Source organism: Hoplias malabaricus, chromosome X1 (genome assembly GCF_029633855.1).
Source record: "Hoplias malabaricus isolate fHopMal1 chromosome X1, fHopMal1.hap1, whole genome shotgun sequence".
NCBI classification, from domain to species: Eukaryota; Metazoa; Chordata; class Actinopteri; order Characiformes; family Erythrinidae; genus Hoplias; species Hoplias malabaricus.
In genome coordinates, this window is record NC_089818.1 from 8,278,404 (window position 1) to 8,298,892 (window position 20,489).

At 39.1% G+C, this 20,489-nt stretch overlaps 3 protein-coding genes across 3 annotated transcripts; 1 reads left to right on the plus strand and 2 right to left on the minus strand.

Moving 5' to 3' along the window:
* Positions 1 to 34: 34 nt before the first annotated feature.
* LOC136675897 (rab5 GDP/GTP exchange factor-like) lies at positions 35 to 9,988 on the minus strand. The gene is made up of 9 exons (XM_066652697.1): positions 9,909 to 9,988; positions 8,621 to 8,822; positions 8,134 to 8,303; positions 6,267 to 6,436; positions 5,931 to 6,012; positions 4,429 to 4,561; positions 3,988 to 4,079; positions 2,677 to 2,933; positions 35 to 1,818 (listed from the first exon to the last, which is right to left on the minus strand). Exons 2-9 carry the CDS (start codon positions 8,797 to 8,799, stop codon positions 1,384 to 1,386), a joined length of 1,518 nt encoding a protein of 505 aa, XP_066508794.1. The 5' UTR covers positions 8,800 to 8,822; positions 9,909 to 9,988; the 3' UTR covers positions 35 to 1,383.
* A 1,753-nt stretch (positions 9,989 to 11,741) lies between these two features.
* Positions 11,742 to 17,004, minus strand: LOC136676072 (caspase-8-like). The gene is made up of 6 exons (XM_066652923.1): positions 16,998 to 17,004; positions 14,169 to 14,459; positions 13,428 to 13,444; positions 13,167 to 13,269; positions 12,103 to 12,592; positions 11,742 to 11,930 (listed from the first exon to the last, which is right to left on the minus strand). Exons 1-6 carry the CDS (start codon positions 17,002 to 17,004, stop codon positions 11,777 to 11,779), a joined length of 1,062 nt encoding a protein of 353 aa, XP_066509020.1. The 3' UTR covers positions 11,742 to 11,776.
* A 231-nt stretch (positions 17,005 to 17,235) lies between these two features.
* On the plus strand, positions 17,236 to 20,465 carry LOC136675935 (caspase-1-A-like). Its single transcript, XM_066652753.1, has 3 exons — positions 17,236 to 17,334; positions 17,691 to 17,969; positions 18,336 to 20,465. Exons 1-3 carry the CDS (start codon positions 17,328 to 17,330, stop codon positions 18,392 to 18,394), a joined length of 345 nt encoding a protein of 114 aa, XP_066508850.1. The 5' UTR covers positions 17,236 to 17,327; the 3' UTR covers positions 18,395 to 20,465.
* Positions 20,466 to 20,489: the final 24 nt, after the last annotated feature.

Genomic DNA, 20,489 nt, shown 5'->3' on the forward strand with positions numbered 1-20,489 from the left:
AACTTTAATTCTCAGGGTTTTCTGTATAAACGGCTACAATGCCTTTACAGATCGAGCAGTCCTCAAGCAAAGTCCATTTGTGCTGCAGAGATACATGCGTGCAGCAGCGGTGTTTCCCAGAAGCTGTATCAGTTTAAAAATATAGGTATGAGCTGGTGTCCACTGAATTAAACTTGTTCACAGTGCATCGTATCATTCACAATGTTAAAACAGCTCACGAGTTAGACGTTGAATTAAAACGATACCACACCGTAACCACATCGACTAACATATGATAAATTAGTTATTTTGATTGTTTACATTCAATCAAATAAATATTAAAATCATAAAGAGCTGTGGAGTCACTTGGTTTTAGAGGAGCTCTCAAAACAAAAACAAAACAAAACAAATGAAATACTCCAATAAATAACAATAAACATCGCTAAAAGTCTAAATCCAAAGCATGTACAGAACAGCAAGGGAAATTCCTGATTAAACACCCGAAACCTTGCATTTCAAGCCTTTCACAAATCATTCTTTATGAATTAAAATGAACCACAAAAATAAACATATTTTAAACTAGTCTGACACTATCTGAACTCAAGATTGAATTCTATATCCTCAAGGCATGTTAAAAGTGCATAAGAACGGCTACTCTGTCCTGCCTTCAATTAAGCGTGAAATACGAGGACGACAGAGAGATGTGGCCAACATTCGTTCACCGAAGCTAAGAGCACAATGCTACTGTTGCTCCCTTCTGGCCGAAAGCCTGGATACATGGTTGATTCCAATATTAAAAGGGAATTCCACTGACGTCGCACAGTAGATTCACTTCAGTCATTGAGGTGTAAACAAAGCCATTCACATTGGGTGGATAGGAAATGGTGAATCCTGTCTACACTGAACCTTTTCAGATAAAACCACTCTGAATGACTTTGTTTACTCTGCTGAATGAAGACTATAAGTTCGGTGTAATTCTCTTCGCTGTATCCTCAATTCCACGTGGTCTCCTTTGACCTCTCTCGTCATTGTGATTGAAAGTATGAACAGAACAATTAGCTTATTGCTCGTTAATCTGACTGTCTTCCTAACTGAGGTGTCTCAAGTTAATCATAAACTCGATTCCTGGTCTCAGATGGTGTTGGCCAGCTCTATCTCATTAAGCAAAGCTTTACTGAATACATAAGCGTTGAGAGAAACTCAACTGTAACAAAACAATGTGCAAAACCTTCCCAGAGTAAAGGAAAGACAAAAAGGTAGAAGGGAGAGGACCATCACCAATTCCAAATAAGCCTGTGCACAGCAGGGTCAGAGTATTTGGGGGCAGGATAAATATTAACAGTCTGTTTCGCCATCTGGTGTGGTTGGGTCACTGAACGGATAATTAGAACGGGGGCTGGGGGGCTACCCAGCGAACACCTGAGGCTGTAGAGGAGGGGGCAGTCCTTCGCTGTCCACGTTGTCCGAGTCGATGGTGGACGTGGGCTCCGTGTTTGTCTCAATGTTAAGGCCCTGCAGGACGTCCTGCACCGATCTCTCCACACCGTCGCTCCACTCGATGAGATCATTCTCCAGCTTGTGCGCCCCCTCCATTACCTGCTCCTGCCGTACCTCCAGTCCTGACAGCAGGTCCAGCGGCTGATATTTTAATCTGCCTCCGGTGGCTGGCTCTGCTCTAGGGCTGCTCTGTGTGGAAGAGGAGGAAATGCAGGAAGTAGAGTTTTCAGATTTTTGCACCTTTTCAGGGGAAGCCTGGCCGGACATATAGAGCTCAAAGTCCTTCGGGCTTATGTTGAGGGACTGGGCGTCCAACTTCTCAATGAAAGCCACTGCACAGCACTGAGAGGAAGCAGAAGACATACAGACATTACTTTACATGTTTTCAGGATGGAAGTTGATGTTAACCCACTGCACCCAGCCACAACAAAATAAGGGAAGAACTCCCTGTAGAATAGAACTGAGCAATGCAATTGGACATTGTGCTAGGCTATATTTTTGCTATATGTTAAATGAATTAAGATGTTTCTGCATTAAACAAGGCTCTCCAATTATAATATGTGTATATAATATGTGTTGGGGGTGAACTGATTTGTAACTTATATAAAAAAATGTAATGAATTGAAGGAAATGCACACGGACACGGGGAGAACACACCACACTCCTCACAGACAGTCACCAGGAGGAAACCCACGCAGACACAGGGAGAACACACCACACTCCTGACAGACAGTCACCCGGAGGAAACCCACGCAGACACAGGGAGAACACACCAAATTTCTCACAGACAGTCACCCGGAGGAGGCGCACATGGACACGGGGAGAACACACCAAATTCCTCACAGACAGTCACCCGGAGGAGGCGCACATGGACACGGGGAGAACACACTAAACTAGGTCCCTGGAGCTGTGTGACTGTGACACTACCTGATGCACCACCGTTGTGCCCAAAAATAATAAATAAATAAAAATAAAATATTATAAATTCATTCATTCACTCTGGTGGGGCCACCAGTCCTTTGTAGGGACACACACACACACACACACACACACACACACACACACACACACACACACACACACACACTCTTTGTATAAATTACAATGTTTCAAATTAATTCCAGTGGAGTTTGGAACCACTAGGTTAGTGTATGCTTTGTATTTTACAAGTGCCACATAGAGTTAAAGCTGAAGCCTCACTAGATTGGTGAAGTAATATCCATCTTCTCCACTCATCAGACGGCTGGGGTTGCAGAAGCGGGTGATGTACTGTATGTTGGACTGCAGACGAGGTGGGTTTGCCTTAAGCACCACATAGATGAGCGCTGGCAGGAAGTCGTCAGCGGAGGCGGCCTCACGTTTGCTTCGTTTGATAGCGCTGAAGATGTGCTTGCTGCATCTGGTGATGTAGCTCAGTTTGACCTTAGGCACTCGCCTCGAGTCCATCTCAATGATGTCTGTGACAACAATACATTTAGTATAAAGTTGAAATATTAACTGCAAATCAACAATAATTACACTGAAACCTGACACCAGTGGCCGGATGTATCACAGATGTAGGGGACCCACTACATGGAGCATAAGCTGCTTCAATCAGGGCCCACATAGAAATGGATTCCCCTCTCTTGCTATTTCTACATTATCAATAAAAATGAATTAATTATCACATTATTACAAATAATGTAATTCAAATCTTACTTATATTTCTCATCATGACTAAAATTAACACTAAATATCATTACCAACGCTGTGTGCTGCATCTCGAATTCTTACTCTTAGGCAACACAGCTCAAAAACAAAATCATTGACAACAAACACTGAATGGCAATAGAGCAGAGTCCAATATTGACCTTGAGAAACCACTGACACATATCCTGACATGCCAGCATACATTCTTCCTCTCTGTCTCTCTCACACACACACACACTTTCTGAGAGTGTTGTAGGAACAACAGTAGAAACTATTAGGATACAACAATCTCTTCTGAGATGGAAAACATTGAGTAGAACCTGTAAAAGCTGAAAGTGAGACCCTGACAAATGTGGACCAACCCACTTAATCACAAAGAATCCAGTGGCAGTTCAGAAAATCATAGTAGGATAGTAGTCTTTGGTTATACACTACATGTCCAGACACACATTTTAAATGACGTTAAGGCACATCCAGTTACAATGTGTGGATAGTTTGTATAATCTCCATAGAAATCACTGTCAACTGAATGGGAAGCTCTGGTATAGCTACACATGCGCATATTAAGCACCCGCCACACTGTGCAAATGTTGAACAACAAAACTGGGTTCTCTGGACATATGCCATCCCAAACCTTTAGGATGAGTTGGAGTGGCATATGATTTTGTAGCTGTGTGCTACCAAATCTTCACAGTGTTACCGTAGTGTAAAGCCTTCCCAGAAGAGAAAAATAGCAAAGTTTCAACAGCAAAGAGTGAGTACAATGACTGTAAGTAGCATAATAAGTCAGGCACTGATAGAGAGAGTACATAGCTGCCTTACCAGTAATGGCCTTCACTAAACTGTCCGCCACTGCAGGGACTTCTTCATTCAGGGGGACGCCCAGCATCTGGATAGTGACCCAATGCAGAGCCCTGAACATATTCACACACAAATTTGACTTTTATTTACTTACAAATTGTGCAAAACGTAAATTGAATGCCAGTGTTATGCAAATTATTGTTATAAAGTAAGTGTCAAGGTACCTCATATCTACATTTGTGTACTAACTATATTGATTTGTCATAATAATGCTGTGATGACAATCTGTTTTCTACGTTTACACTACTCTCCAAGCTTATTCCTCACAGTAAGGAATACATTATAATAATGTAACAATTCAAATTATAGTGCCATTAAAATCTACTATGCACCCATTTCGGGAAAATAAAGCCCACCTCTCATTAGTCAGTGCTTGTTGTCTTCTGTCGTGTGATGACCTACCTGATTCTCTTCTGAATGGCCAGATCTTTGACCTCGTCATCTGCCGACTCGGGGCAGAAGGCCTGCTCATACAAATGCAGCATCATGTACTTCTCCACTTCATCCATCACACACTCGATTCGATCTGGGGTCCCTGGCCAGCGTTTAGGAAAACACAAACATAATGACAATACACATCACAACCATTTGGATTTCTAAAAGCATTTACTTAAAACACCATGAAACTATAGTTCAGCAAAAAGGGCCACACTGGTTTAGCTGCAGGATAACGGCTGGTGGCATCAACTATTTTCGTTTACATTTCTGGCACTTGGCAGACAATCGTATTTAGAGCAAAATACAATTTTAATCATGTTACAGAAAAGGACTAATACAGTGTAAGAGGTTTTGCACAAGGACTGTTATATCCTTAAAATGTTTTCCCAATTAAAGGCTAAGCAGCAGCTCTATGAAAGTGTCAAACAAATAAATACAGTGGAGTTTGAGTTCCTAACTTGTGTTTATTGATCGTCAGAAAACATGTTATTTCTTACTAATTGAAGGAATAAGGTTTAAAAGACCGTTGGTCCCCCCCCCCAACAGTGTTCGGAAACTCTAATAGGCGTCTTGCCTGTGACGTAGATGGTGGACAACAACTCTAGAAGCTGCACTTAATTTAATGCAAAATGACGAAAAGGTGTGTTGTTTTTGGCTGCAATCATTCAATGTACAGTGGGACATCTGTGAACAAATGGCCCAAAGATCCCAAAATATCCAGAAAATGGACTAAATCTGTCCACTTTAAACGGGCACTTTGGAAAGGTCCATCCGCTCACTCCGTTATCTGTAGCTCATTTCACTGGCGCTTTTCCAACAATATGGGCATGTAAGGACACCAACGAAAGGTGTTCAAGAGCCTCTGTAACATGGAGGTAAACAGGGTAAGGACACTCACTTCGCCTGTTTTAGTTGGTGTTAGTTAACGTTAGCTTGACTCGCTAAACTCGGTGTCTCAGATTATACTCGGCTACGTAGCTGCATTACGGAGGTTTATAGTGTCGGATGAATTCGAGTTCGACTTCGATCACATTTACAAGAATAACGGTACCTCTAAATTTGAGTTTAGCTTATTGCTAGGCTATTGTCATGAATAATGTTGGTTATTTAGCTAGATACTGTCATAACAGTCAGTCATAACGGTGTTTTACCGCGGCGTTGTTCAGCTGTTGTCCACCAGTGACGTCACGGTCGCATTCAAGAATTTCCGTAGCGAGCTCGGGTTTTTCCGTCAATTTAATAAAATTGTTAGTTTTAAAGCAAATTAAGCTGCTATTTTCATTTTAATTCATACTTATATCTGTCAGTAACTACAATAATGTGGAATATTCATGGAGGTCCATTAAGTGGTGCTTAGCCTTTAAGGCTGAGAACTGAACACAAGTCTGACATGAAATGTCACCAGTAATACATTATAAATCACATTTAACTCCACAGAGCATCAACGTGGTCTAAACTTAACATACATTTGTAGAAGGTGTTCAAGCGGTCAGACAAGCTCTGGTAAAAGTCCTGAACAGATTCTGAGAGCTCCTCTGCACCGAGGTCCTGAAGGAAATGCAAGAGAGTTAACTGTGAGTACTTGAGTTCAAATATAGCTGTATGAACTGTGAGGCTACAATCACAGATTCCATCTGAGCAACACGCAGCAAGCAAGAAGCTGGCCTTTAGTTTGAAGAGCGATGGATGGTTACTAGGAAAATGGACTGAATTCATTAAAAAAATCTGTCATAAGTTACACCTTGCACCATCATTTTGAAAATTAGTAAATATAAAAAAGAGACAAAGCTTAATACAAGTACCTTTTTGAAGGCTACACTCTGACAGAAGCTGTGACTCTGTTTAAAGATCTCTCGTCCAGGCTTATGCAGGGTCTTCAGGAAGTCGATGAACTGTCTCGTAGCTTGGTCCGACGCAGGCTGCTGGCTGTTGGAGGAACTAGAGGCTGACTGTGTCTCTGGAACTGTGACATCTGTGGAAAATTAAGAATCCAATAGGTAGTAGAAACATATGCAACTTATGGAATTTCTAAGCGATTACAATTGAAAAAATATTCTCTGCATGGAACACACCCCGAACATGTTTTTTTTTCTGCTACTGCAAAGTAAAGTTTAACATATTGAAATATAAATAAATAAAAATAAAATGAAACTCATAAATTATGTCATAACATTTGCATAGGCAAAAGGCCAAATTTTATCAGATTAAATAATAATAATCAAAAAAATATTTTCACAATGAGAACAAATTCTTTAGCTTTACCAATACTAAAGAGCATTTCTTTTTATATTAATATAAAGTACAGGGCGGGCCATTTATTTGGATACACCTTAATAAAATGGGAATGGTTGTGGCAGCACCTGAAACTATGGATACTGGAAGCCTGTGCTAGCATTTCTCCTGCGGTGTTGTTATCAGTGTGTGAAGAATGGGAGAAGAGGGTTGCATTGACAACACAACGGGCAGCACTTTGCACTTAGCAAAGCACACCATTGTTTTTCTTGTGAAATTCCCAATAAGTCTTTTGTGTCACATGACCCTCTTCAAATTGAAAAAACAAAAGTTGGATCCAAAATAGCTGACTTCAAAATGGCCGCCACCCATCTTGAAAAGCACCCCCCCTCCCCCCCATATACTAATGTGCCACAAACAGGAAGTTAATATCACCAACCATTCCCATTTTATTAAGGTGTATCCATACAAATGGCCCACCCTGTAGATTCAACCACAAGCAATAGTTTTGCATTTCTATTGGTCCATTATTCACGTTAAAAATGGTAAATGAAAATATAGGTTTTATTGCAAAAGAGATGATACAGAAATGTACTTAACAGCACTGATTAGCCATTGCTAGGATTTGTTTATACTACTCTCATGACTTCTTAACAAATAGCCTCAAAACTTTGTAAATCTTCGTAAACCATTATTATTAATATTATTAATAGAATTAATAAACAAGGACATCATTCGTGTCAGTTCTAAGATAACAAAACAAAATGTGGAAATATTTTAAAAATGTTGGAAAACGTTTATAGAAATTAATTATATTTGGTACATAATAAATGTAATTGATGGACACAATCTAAAATTGCCTTGTACAGTCAGCAGAATGCGTGAGACGTTTTTCCCAAAACACACTTTTTTTTTTCTTCTAAAAACCACCTATTTCTAAATCAGTGTATTGTTTGAATGTATTTGCCAGGAAATAAAAGGGTGTGCCCAGATCGTTACTGCAACAAAAGGAAAAGCTCACAAAATGCTGAGAAAGCAGGGACAAAATCTTCTGTTTGCACCCATCGCTTCCTTTACAGCTCTTGCAAAATAGAAAATGAAAGCACACATCTGAATTTCCAACAGTTCTATTTTTAAAGACATTGACCTTTATTCATCACATCTACACAGAGTCAAATCTGATCTGAAATCTACTGACAGTTTTGTTAGCTATTTCTTCAATTTACATCGCATATTATCAGCTGTTTTAATTTAACACTACAGAGTTAATTACGCTTTGGCTGTTAGAGCTCTGCACTCATTACCAGACTCTAAACTTTCCCTTTGAGGACCACTATTTGCTTAAGAACTCATGAGGAAAACTGGAGTGTGTCCAATGTAAATAAGGTGACTAGTGGGGATTTATCAACGGCACTGAAATCAGATCTCAGCATGTACCTTTCCCCAGGCTTATCTTTGGGGACGTTGCGAAAAATTTCTTCACTGTAGGGACCGTAAGTGTCTTCTGAACAGCCCTCTTCTCAGTTTTGCTGGATTGGCTGCTGGTGGTCTCAGAGCGTACACCCTGTTGACTACTCGCATAGGCAGCTTCTTCCTCTCTCTGCAACCTAGTTCATCAAGAAAAAAAACTCTTTAAGGATTTATACAAAATCATGCTTTATTATATTTACTCCTTATGTTATGAGGCTAAATGTTGTGATAACCGGTAATAACTGTCAATGTAAAGGGTTTGTAAGCTGCAGGAGGCATTTTGTTTACCAGTGGGTGTGTTAAGTTTCGAAGAAAAAAAGACAATAAAAGGAATCCATGTTAGAATTCCAGAAACTAAACTAGGATTACACGTGTTGGGTTCCACACATTTTAAATCCTGCAACCATCAGGGGTGAGAAACAACCATTCCCCATCTCTACGTCCTCTTTCTCACCTTTCTGCTAGTGCACGGTCCTCTTCGATCTGTCTGGCTCGAGAGCGCTGGATATCATCCCTCCAGCACTTGGAACACAGCCCCTTCCAGGCCGTATTACCATAGAAATCACAGCCGTTCTTACATTTCAGGTCCGCCTCATCCACATGGATGCCCCTGTGCTCTGAGCGAGAACTCATGCTTCTTTTCTACTCAGGCACACCTGAAAAAGGCAAAAGTACATTTACTGTAACCGTGCAAACCATGTTAAATTCCATGTAACGTCTTTAAATGTTAATTGCACTGGTACAGGTACATTTTCATAACCTGAGATTTTAAAATATAAATATACACAAAGATAGAATGCTTATTAGAACATCTTTATCAAATATGATTTTAACTTATTGACTTTACATCCTGTGGTTAATTTACACCATTTTATTCAGAATGTGATCCACTTAGCAATTTTATTTACTATCCAACGTCTCCAGTAAACCTATATATGTTTTACATGGAATAATTATGAGAGCCCAAACGATTTTGTCTGGGGATTATTTTTGCTTTAAACAATCTTTCATCTAATTCTCTGCCATGATAAATGTAGGCAGCAAATCTGTAACTATTAAAAGACGTCTGGTTCCTATTACCTCACTGTAACATATGAGATTATATGTTTCTCTAGAATGGAGTCCTTTACATCGAACCACTCAGAATGGTGGGTTTCATCTTTGAAACACTTGATTGTAAAGATTATTTTGTTTAAATGTGAGGAGCTCAACTTCTAGGTCTACTACAGGGTTAATTCCAGTTCTACTACAACTACTACCAGACTGGTAACTACTAATACTAATAATAATCCTACTATGCTAAGTCACTCCTCATATTAATCCCCTTCTAATGCTATTACCAATAATACATGTCTGAACAGACTAAACTGTAAATGCCTCACTCAGCTGTTGACAGTAAAGACTCCTAGCATTAGCCACAACAGCTACACTGAAGGTTAAGGGAGGACGTATTTTCCACACTTTCAGGCAAATGACATTTAGGTATAAAGCCTCAGAAAACCCGCAGAAAGGCAAATTAATCTCTAGAGCAGATTTTCTCCCTCGTCAGCTCCTGTAATAAACTGCTGACAGTGACAACCTGAACACACAGGTAAACTCAGGAAAACGTTCAGCTCTGACAGTAAAGACGAGCTCACGAAAAAGAAGCGTCTGAACACCGCGGAGAACACGGTCAATAGTCCCTACCCGTCCTTAAAGAATATAATACGCTTTAAAAACAAACCCAAAAACCAAACACTGACCATTAAAGAGTCATCACACTCAGGAGCTGCTCTCTTCTGTCCCCCAGGCGTAATCGAGGTGCCAACTTTCAAAATAAAAGCCCTTATTATGGCCGAGCTTAACATGGTTGGTTCAAATAAAAAATATCTCGCTGTTTATTTAATATTTAACATATACGCTGAGATATAAACAGCTTTGACAAAGTCAAAATGGCGCTGGGTTATTAAAAACACTGTTAATTTATTGTGCATTTCACATTCACTGTAGTCAGATTGTTATATTGGTGTGGTTTGTCGGGAAAACACTATGAAACTACAACGGTAACAGAATAATTATTTATGTATAAGTTATTATGGTAATGTAAAAATAAACTCATTAATAAATATAGAACATTTGTATATATGTTTAAATAAATATTTATATATATATAAAACCACTCTAGTACCTGGGCTTTTGAAAATATGCTTCAATACAGAATCAAATTTATGTTTTTGAATTTTATTTCTTTCTGATTTATGATTTTGAAAGTATTTTACCTCGGGTATGAACTTATTTTTATGAACACAGCCCCCTCTGATTTTTACCCAGGACCAAACCTTTTGGTCGTCCTATGGGTCTGCTGTCTTTGTTCAGGGAAATGGCAGAATTGCTCCTTGTCATCATAGTAACTTCTGGAAAAAAATCTTTAAGGGTTTTGTATCATATCTGATGACTGGCCAGTTAACTATGCTCTGGGGATGGACCGTACTTCGGTGATTCACATGGTTTCACTGCCATGATGCGAATTTCTGAGAAACAGTTAAATTAAAACGAAAGTAAAAGCTGCTGCAACATTTTAAATAGCTTTCGCTGTTCACTGAGACCTAGAAAAGACTAAATGTAACTGAAAAAGAGAAGTTTTTAAAGATACAGGGTTCTCTTAGAACAAACACCACAGTAAAATTTCTTTATCTTCAGGATATTAATAGTCTGTTATATTGTGTCTTCAGTGGGCCTTTCAGATCTTTGAGACACTTTGAAAATAAAGAGATAATGTCCACTGTAGTTAGTCAAGCAATTTCCCCACATTCTACAGTGTCCAATGCTATGTTTATAGGGCTATTACAAAACAATTCCACAGTAAAATGTCTTCATCTTCAGGATATTAATAGTCTGTTATATTGTGTCTTCTGTGAGCCTTTCACATTCCTGAGACACTTTGAAAATAAAGAGAAAATGTCCAATGAATGTAGGCACATGAGTAATTTCCCCACACATTCTATCATCTCCAATGCTATGTTCACAGGGCCATTATAAAAAAATATACAATAAAATTTCTTTATATTCAGGATATCAATAGTCTGTTATATTGTGACCCTTTCAGATTTTTGAGACTCTTTGAAAATAAAGAGATAATATCCACGGAATGAAGCTAAACGTGTAGTTTTTCCATGTTATGGAAGGTGTGTTCGCAGTTCGCCATCTAGCGGCGACAGAATGTAACTACAGCACCATTTAAGGTGGAACAAGAATAAGAAACTGGCGAATAAGTAACTAACTTCAGCGTCGTCAGATTTGGTAAGTGTTCAGTAGCTGAACCCTCCTGTCAGGTAAAGGAGAGCAAAGAGTACTTTTTATACAATTTTTTAACAACGAAAATCTTTAGAATATGGACTGCGTGTGTGTTCCCTTCCTGTTTCAAACAAACTCTTTTTTTTCCCTAGTCATTTAACTTATGATTTCTGTTTTTACTCATCATTTCTATATCTTAAGAAGTAATATGAATAAAATATGCCAAAGTTTATTAAACACATTTTTTTTATTAAACAAGGATTGTTTGAATAAATATTTGAAACTTTAAGCCTATAGTTTTGCATTATATTCTCACATATCACAGCTTTTCTGACAGTTATGGAATTCTGAAGATCAGTTTTCTTCTCAGGGTGAAACGAGGTTCCGGGGTCATCTTAGCATCATACTTCTTTTGTTGAATCTCTATCCTCCCCTCTTTCCTGCTGACCTCTTTATTCACATTGGTGAGGATTGTGAGGATGTCTTCGCCCCTAAATGAACAGGAATTACACACTTATTGTAACCTCTTGGACCTCAGAGTAAAACTCAGTAATAAACTTTAAAGAAGCAATCAGTCAGTTTTGTTCAGAAAGAGCTGTTAAACAGACCCCTAGTGGCCTCTGTGTGTCATTACAAAGCCTGTACAGAACAGTGTGAACTCACCTTTTACTACCTTCTTCTAAATGTTTGCAGAGTGACTTAATAAACCAAGAGCCATCATCATTTACATATGAGACAAAGTCCTGTACTGTGGACATGGCGACCAGGAAATCAGAGTTTTGGGGGAGGGTGTAAGGCTTTTCCAGGTTGGCAGATGTTAATTGGGAGTTGGCCGCAGTGACCCTGATTTCCTTCTCCATCTTGCCCCCCCTGCAGGCCTGGATAAAGAACACCTTGGGCTTGTCCACCAGAGAAGGGCAGTTTCTCCCATCAAAAGGAGAGAGGATGTGCTTCATGGAACACAGTTCCATATCTGACCCAAGCACACCATCCTCCTCTCCGTGACTGAGCACACAACACACAAAGCAATCTCTGTTTTTGTGTATATCTTCTTTGTTGTAGCTTAGCAAGAGCTTCTTCATATTCTCGGCTTCCAGGTTCTCATGTGTGTGCACGTCAAACCCCAAGAGCTTAAACACCTTTCCTAGAGACACTGAAACAGAGAACAGAGATATCAGTTATCAGATTTCCGTTATGGTATGGTGACAAAGTTCATACCCATGTTATCTCCAGGCACATTTGCTAACAATAAACCCTTGGCATTAGTTTGTTACAACTTTAAACACTATATAGTGACAATGTCTTCAACAGCAAGTAGATAATTCATTTATTGTCCAAACCCACTGCTGAACCTATGTGTGTCTTTTGAGGTTTTACATTTTTTATTGAAACTTTAAATGTAAGTACTAATTATACCATGAAATCCTACACATTTTAAAGTGCTGTCACTGTATAGCTGCTGCACTAGATCTGTACGAACGGCACTCATAACGAGATCGCCGGTTTGATCGCCATCAAAGGCCAGGAGACTAAGAGAGTGCAGTTGGCCTTGCTCTTTCTGAGTGGGCGGGATTGCCCTCCTTCTCCACAACAATCTGTGGTGCATCTTTTAGCTAATATAATAGATCTGAAGAGTTAGTTCAGTTTTATCTTAGTACACTGGATTGGGGAGAAAAAGTGGGTAATTTGTAAACCCACTTTCATTACGATGAACAAATAATTCAAACCTGCGTCTTTATCATATCCTTTTAGCTTCTTCTGGGGATCTTTAAAGTTGACGTTCTTGATGATTAGGCAGATACCGCGTGGGTCACTGCTCATTTTGTATTCCTTTAAGGACAATGAAAAAAAAATAATTATACATAGGTTCAAATACGCTTCATTAAAAAACTGAAAATTATTGCAGTGTGAAAACAGCATTGAACTGAGAGTAAAATGAATCAGATCTGTGTTTGAAACGTGTTAAAGCTGTGTTATGATATCATTACCTTATCACCAACGTGATCTGAGAATATACAAAAAAAAAACAACAAAAATTAGGTTCAGTGTTGTTTCCATCATGAAATTATACAAAATATATTTAAATATATAAAAGTTTATATATATACTAGATAAAAGAGGTGGGAACATGTCAAAAAGTAACATAAATCCTTATGTATATGGGGTGTATGTATATAACCTTAGCTCTTGATACTTGAGCCTTGATTTCCACAGTTAAGTCTCAGTTCAAATCATGAGTCAAAAGAAATTACATTTTTTCTTCAAATCATCAGAAAACTGCCTCATGGTGAGGCCACGAGAGAGGAGCCCATACCTCGGCTCTGTAACAACTGTAGAGACATTTAATGTAGATGGATTCAAGCCATTTCCATCCGTTTGTTGGTAAAATCCTTTGATACTTTCTGTTAATAAAACTTAAATCAGAGATGCCAGGGATTTTATATTATGTATTTTTCCGTTGGCATGACAGGTTTGGGTAGGTGTGTTAGTGGCAGTTTGAATGGACACAGTGGCTGGCTTTAGCCTACGTCTCAGAGGAACATACACTATGCCTTATGCTGGTAGTATGGTGTGATTGTCTTAGTTAGCTGACACATGGAATTATCAGTGAATAAATTGGGGGTAAAACTTTGAATAATGTTTTGGAGAAAATTAATGAACATATAAAGTCTTTCAGACTTTCAGCCAAAATCCAGTGATGTGCCCAGTGTGAGCGCAGTGTAGCTGACCTGTCTCTGTGGAGGGTCCAGCAGGTGTTTCCAGTCTGAGTTTATCATAAAGATTTCCATCATGCTCTTTTATCTTTGTTATCATGATGCTGCTAGCGACAGACCCTTTCTTCCTGACGCTGTCGACAAGGCTGCGAGCTTTATCAGCTCGTGCTGGGTTCTCTTCCAGAATAGATTCAACCTCTTGTTCGTTTAACACTCTTTCCTTTCTCAGATCGTCCAGGAGTTGTTTGATCACGGGTAACGTCAGGTCATTAACTAAAGCACTTCTGACACTTTCAAGGACTGTGTCTGTGGAAAAAGAGAAAAGAATTTCATCAAGAAAGGGATCAAACACGGAGAACAGCGCTGAAAATCTGGACTAGACATGGTTTCCTAAGACCACTGTGTGAAGGAACAGCATTTACTAAGAAGGCTTTACACTGAATATTGAGGTTATCCACATAAACATGAGTGATGTCAGGAACTGATGTTGGATTATTCCTGGATCACAGACACCACTTCAGTTCATCCCAGAGGTACTGAATGGAGCGATCTCACTCCAGAGAGTGCTGTTCCACGGCTGTACAGCCCATTGCTGGGAGGAGACATATTGCACATTCAATTTATTGATTTATATTTAGAATGTGACAAATCACTTTTACAGTGTAACTATTACCAGTATCATGCATTATACATGTATTCATTTGCCTTGCTGTGCCCCTCCTGCAATAGCTTGGAAATCACTGATTTAACTCATCTTTACATTTGTTATGGTGGATTTCCACTGCATTGTACCCACTCTACTGGACTCTACTTTCAGCCCGCCCCCTGAAGTGTAGAATTGCCCTGAAGTGATGTTGCAAAGGCAGTCTTTGGAAACCACAACAACGGCAGCTGTAACGTTAACAGTTGTTTTCTCATCGTGTATTCACGTTGTTGTTGTTGCTGTTGTTTGGGACTGAACACAGCTCCGTCATCAGCTCAGACAGATCAGTAGAGTTTGTTCCTTCCTTGTTTTTAAGTGTTGTATATACATTGATGAAATATGAATGTTATAATTTAATTCTTGCAGTTTATTTTGCAATATTTGCAGTTCTGGTAAATGTTTCTTTGCCTCATTTACCATATTGCAGCTCATCAATGTAGATTATATAATACCAATGACTATTAACTGTGTTAAAAAATGCTGCAAATCTCTTTATTGATGGTAAATAAATTGTCCCAATATTTTTTGCCCATGTCCATTGTGACACAAAGTTTTACTCCTGAAGAAAAATAAAAAATTATATTTAAATTACAGCCTGCTGAATACTGGGTAAATACAGAGTAAGAACCTGTTAAGTGAGCTGTAAGATAAAATAAGTACTAAGTAAGTAAAGTGTATGACAGTAGAAATATGTGGTTATTACTGGTATCTTACAGATATTTTACAAATAAGGCACACCATAAGTACAGAGTAAGTTCTTATTAAAGAAAGTAGCTGACCATGTCCTTCCCTGTTTGTGCGCTGTAAGTAAATTTAAAGGATCTATAATTACATTCAGAACTTCAGTGAATTCAAAGAAGCTGCGTTCCTTATTTATAAAAAAAAATGACAGTAATAGTCACTTGCATAAACTGTCATACTTTTAATTCAATTTTATAATCTATAATTATACTGAGAAGTGCAATGGACTCAGAACAAAGTCACGTGTTTTATTTGTAAAATGTCTGTAAGATAAACCATGTAAGAACCACATATTTCTACTGCCATACCCTTTACATTCTCAGCACTTTTGTTGCTTTATTCTACACCTTACTTAAAGGCACTAGCTGAGTTTCATGGTGCTTTGTACTCATTAGGTTCAGGTTCAATCATCATCACATATTTCGGGGATATTTTACACGGTTTAACTTTTATGTCTTAAGACATTATATGAATATTGGTGACTAATGATGGAATGGATGTTTCTCTTCTGCTCTTCTTCATTATTTGTAAAATATTTGTAAGATATCCAGTAATAACCTCATATTTCTAGTGTCATACCCTTTACTTAAGGAATTAATCATCATGGTAGGACAAGTCCTAGCGTTCCTGCTCAATAAAACATATCCATGAAGTTAGCACGGTTCTTTTAATAATTAATCATGTTTAGTCAAAGAGCCTTCAAAAGCACAATCAGACAGAAAAAGGAATTAAAAAAGAAATGCACATGAAAAGTGACTTTTCTGTTTCTGTCATTTATGTCATTTTTAAAAGAAAACTTAATCACTATCAGTAAATTCACAAGTCCTTCAGTGGTTCTAGAAAACTAGCCTTTTACATCTCCCAGAGGTGGGTCAAAGTACTTTAGATGCCCTCTAAGGGTCATCCAGAACGTCTTCATTACCTCTGTATGTTCATTACTTTTTGCAGCAGTAGCCTCCACTCTTTTGTTTACGCTAAATGTATGCTAATTTCACCATGAGAGCATTAATGTTGCTTTGGTTCACAAATCATCCCAGAATAGTGCTCTAGAGAATGTAGTTTCACTGCTCCCCAGCCCAGCCCTGGTGGGTTTTATGCCCCTCTATAGCTGACAGCCAGCACTGGACACTGTGACTGGACGAGCAGCAGCTCCAGAGCAGGATTTCCAGAGCTGTGCACACAACTGAACGCCTGAGTCAACAATGAGCCGAAGTCACAACATTGAGGTTTCCACAAATGCTTAAACATACAGTTTACTTCACTATTTAAGCTACTCCCCCAAACTCCTTAAAATGTCTTCCTTAAACTCTTCATTTTCCACGTTCACCCCAACACTTTGTCATTTATTTCTTCATTTAAGAAAAAGCAAAGTTAGCAGGATTAGCGTGTTATTTTCTTACCTGCCATCTCTGTATGTGTTACCTACCGACGAGAAGCTCTGAGATCAGTGGGAAACTGGGGCTGAAAAAAAGTCTGATACCAAGCTGCACAAGGGAGAAATAGAAAATGTGGTTGATAGCCAGATTGCTTCACTCATGCAGCCACACACTCATGTTTCCTTTGATACACAGGTACTAAACCCCTCCTACTTTCTTTTTTACTCAAGTTCCTCCTTACACCGATTTAAAAAAAAAGTGACCAAAGTTATATAAGGTCCTCTCACACACAGACACACACACACAGGGAGACACACTCACACACAATCTGTCAGAAGATACTAACAGAAGAATATGGCCGGTAAGTCCCCTTATGATCTTATTTGACCTAAAGAAATACCTGTACATTCTTTTAAAAAGACAAACTTGTGTCCAAATGTTTGGATATTTGTCAGATGACATGGTTTATTGACTTTTTCATAGTTAAGGGTTTCCTCTACAGGAAACACACTTGACTTTTTGTGGGCTGAGATTTTATTTCGTATTGCAGTGAAAAAAGTATAACGCCTAGTGGTTAAACTCAGAGTGTATTCTCTGTTGAGTATGTGTCATTGTCCCTTATTTTCACTCTGAACATCAACAAGACATTTAATCCATCCAAACATTTGCACACAGCTAAATATATAAATATGTGTGATCTTTTCCTACTTCCTACAGCTCGCCTGATGAGTGTCCGGGTCGAGCTCATCGAGGGGCTTTCTCAAGGTCTCCTGGATGACCTGATTGATGGTCTCCGGGCTTCAAACCCTCCGGTCCTTTCTCCTAGAGAAGCCAACAACATTCGGCAGGCCCACCACGTGCAGGAAGACAGGGTTGGAGTACTAGTCGATATGGTGTGTAATAAAGGAGACGTAGCCAGTCTCAAGCTGATATCCATTTTGGAACAAAAGGACAAACACCTTGCTGAGAAACTCGATCTCGCCACAGAAGCCCAAGGTAAAAGGAAAAGCAATGCTCAATACATTTGATTTAGATTTATATAAGATATGAACATTAATTTATTACAGTTTCCAAATGTGGGTCTTTGTAGAGGTATTAGTGATGTATATGATGAGAGTATGCACTGTAGGCTGAAATACGTGCACCCACTTATTGTAATTAAACTGCTGAACTGTCCACTGGTCATTCATAGTTTATATTTATTTTGAGTGGCCATTGGCTAGGCTTTTCTTTAAATCCACTTTAATACCCCTTTGTGATTACCTCTGTTTGTTTCTAGGTTTATTTTAAGTGGGTTTACATATGAAACTTTGCTTTAGGCTTATGTCCAGTGTTCATTTACTAACACATAATTTCCCGTAGACATGAGAAACCTCGACCCTGAGTCTCGGAAGGCGGTGGAGTTGCAGCAGTTAAGATGAACCAATTACTAAAGAATTACCCATGAACCCACACAAAGGCTGTAAATATTATTTCCTTGGAAGGCCTTCATCTTCAAGACATTCCAGGCATTGACTGCATTCTTTTTCACTTTCAATGTGGGGTCAGGTTTTACAACTGTGTTCATTAACTCCCATGTCATTAAAATAGACTTTGACGACTACAGCTTTTGTAATTTGAGCTTAAGTTTGTTTTACAGGAAATACAGTTTGTCATGACTATGCTGGAGTAACCCTCAGGGGAATGCAGTTCCAATGCTCCACAGCCCAATGCTGGGGGGTGGGATATATACCACTCTAACTGACACTTGGAATTGGTTAGAACAACCTCAGACTCATGTTTGGCTGCTGTGGATAATTTACAGTTGGGTGTGTGTGTGTGTGTGTGTGTGCACAGCTAAAGAAATTTTTGCGGGAACAGTTTGTGGCTGATGTTTCCACTTGGTAAAGCATTAATAAAGCACCAAAAATAAAGACTCCAGGCGATAAGAGTGGTATTCAGACAAGATTTACTTAAAAAACCAAACCAAAAAACAAACAGATATGACATTAATTCACAACGTAGAGGCAGTGGTAGAAGTCTAAGTTCTTCTGCTTTTGTCATCTGTGCTCTCTCCTTTAAAGCACAACCACAGCCGAACAGGTGTCGAGGGACCCTTACATCACCCCCCCCGTACTATAGTAATGTACAGCTTTCTACAGAACGAAGACACAAGTGGCTTATTACAGGCAGTTCAACAGGCATTTATACAAAAACACACACGCCAACAAACAGGAAAATTAATGTGGCCCTCGCTTGGCATGCACACAATCTATCATTCATGCAGGTCACACATACAATTACTGAAATGCGCACACACTCGTCAACACACACACACACACACACACAAACATACGCATTCATGCATGTATGTAAGTACATTTAAAATGGCAGGTCAACTTCAAACGTCATGGCAACCTTCTGCATAGCTTGTTTATACTTAGTTTAGCTCTCTGTAAACTCCACTTCACATTCCAGCTGCAATAACGCTCGCTCAAAGATTAAAGTAAAAGTGATTGCTTCCTGATAAGCGTCTCCTGAATTTTATTCATGCCGAATTCCACCCACGTTAGGTCAGCCCTGACATGTTGGGAGGACAAAGACACTTCCCTACAAAGCATCTGAGAGAGTAATGACCCAGTAATGTTATGACAATGTCTTGGATCCCAGTGGCAATCCTGGGGGTCATACTCACAATAGGAACATCTACATGTGGCCTGGAACATCTCTGCACTTAGAAATTTGAGAGAGTGAAGTTCTCAACCCCCTGGCTGTGGGAACTCTGTGATTGTTGGGGTCAAAGTGTGAGAAACTCCCAGTGACTGTGCGGAGGAACTGAAAACCTTTGTGTCCACTTCTGTTTCTGAGTAAACTCCACTTGAACTGTATTTTGTAGACGTCTTACATCAGTCAGCGCAATTCAAATTTAAAAGCAATGCAGAACGTTGACTGGGAAATTCAGTGTTGACCAAACGGTGCACACGTGCACGTACGCTGAGCTCGTACGCAGAAATAAGGCAGAATGGAAATCACAGCCATTGTGGAAGAAGCGGCTGTGAGCAGGGTTGAGTCGATGGCTGTGCTTACACACAAACACTGGCTGTATCCTCAACCCACTCCAAAATAATGAAATGTCAAGAAAAGCAAGCAGGAAAAGACGAGCCATCTGCGTTTTACTCCTAGCATCTGTTCCATTCTCTCACTTCCTTTTCTCTTTAATTCGCTTTCATATGTAGCTATTTATTTATAGAATCCATATATTTCAAAAGCAATTATGTAAATTTCACCCATGGCCCAATCCCCACAGGTATTTCAACATTATGCATAATTTAGTATTAGATATGTCTGAAATAGTTTTGGTTAGAGTTTTAAACTCTTTAAAATGGCAGTGATAAAAACCTTCGTGTGTCTTCTGAGTTTTAATTTGCAGCTCATTTGCTCAGTAACTCACTCCTTTTTAACCAAATACTCCACAAAGTGGCTGTCAGTGAGGCTGTGTGCACTTGTTATGCGTGCGTCTGGTTCCTATGACCGTCT

Bases quoted from the DNA above. Each gene is read 5' to 3' on its own strand.
- LOC136675897 (XM_066652697.1), bottom strand. From the start codon at position 8,799: ATGAGTTCTCGCTCAGAGCACAGGGGCATCCATGTGGATGAGGCGGAC. The intron at 6,437-8,133 runs GTACATGCTGAG...AATTTTCCACAG, and splicing joins AAAGATAAGCCTGGGGAAAG to ATGTCACAGTTCCAGAGACA. The intron at 6,013-6,266 runs GTACTTGTATTA...CATTTCCTTCAG, and splicing joins AGAGTGTAGCCTTCAAAAAG to GACCTCGGTGCAGAGGAGCT.
- LOC136676072 (XM_066652923.1), bottom strand. The intron at 12,593-13,166 runs GTTTGAATTATT...TCTCTGTTTCAG, and splicing joins AGGATATGATAAAGACGCAG to TGTCTCTAGGAAAGGTGTTT. The intron at 11,931-12,102 runs GTGAGTTCACAC...CTGTTCATTTAG, and splicing joins TTAGAAGAAGGTAGTAAAAG to GGGCGAAGACATCCTCACAA.
- LOC136675935 (XM_066652753.1), top strand. The intron at 17,970-18,335 runs GTAAAAGGAAAA...AATTTCCCGTAG, and splicing joins TCTCGCCACAGAAGCCCAAG to ACATGAGAAACCTCGACCCT.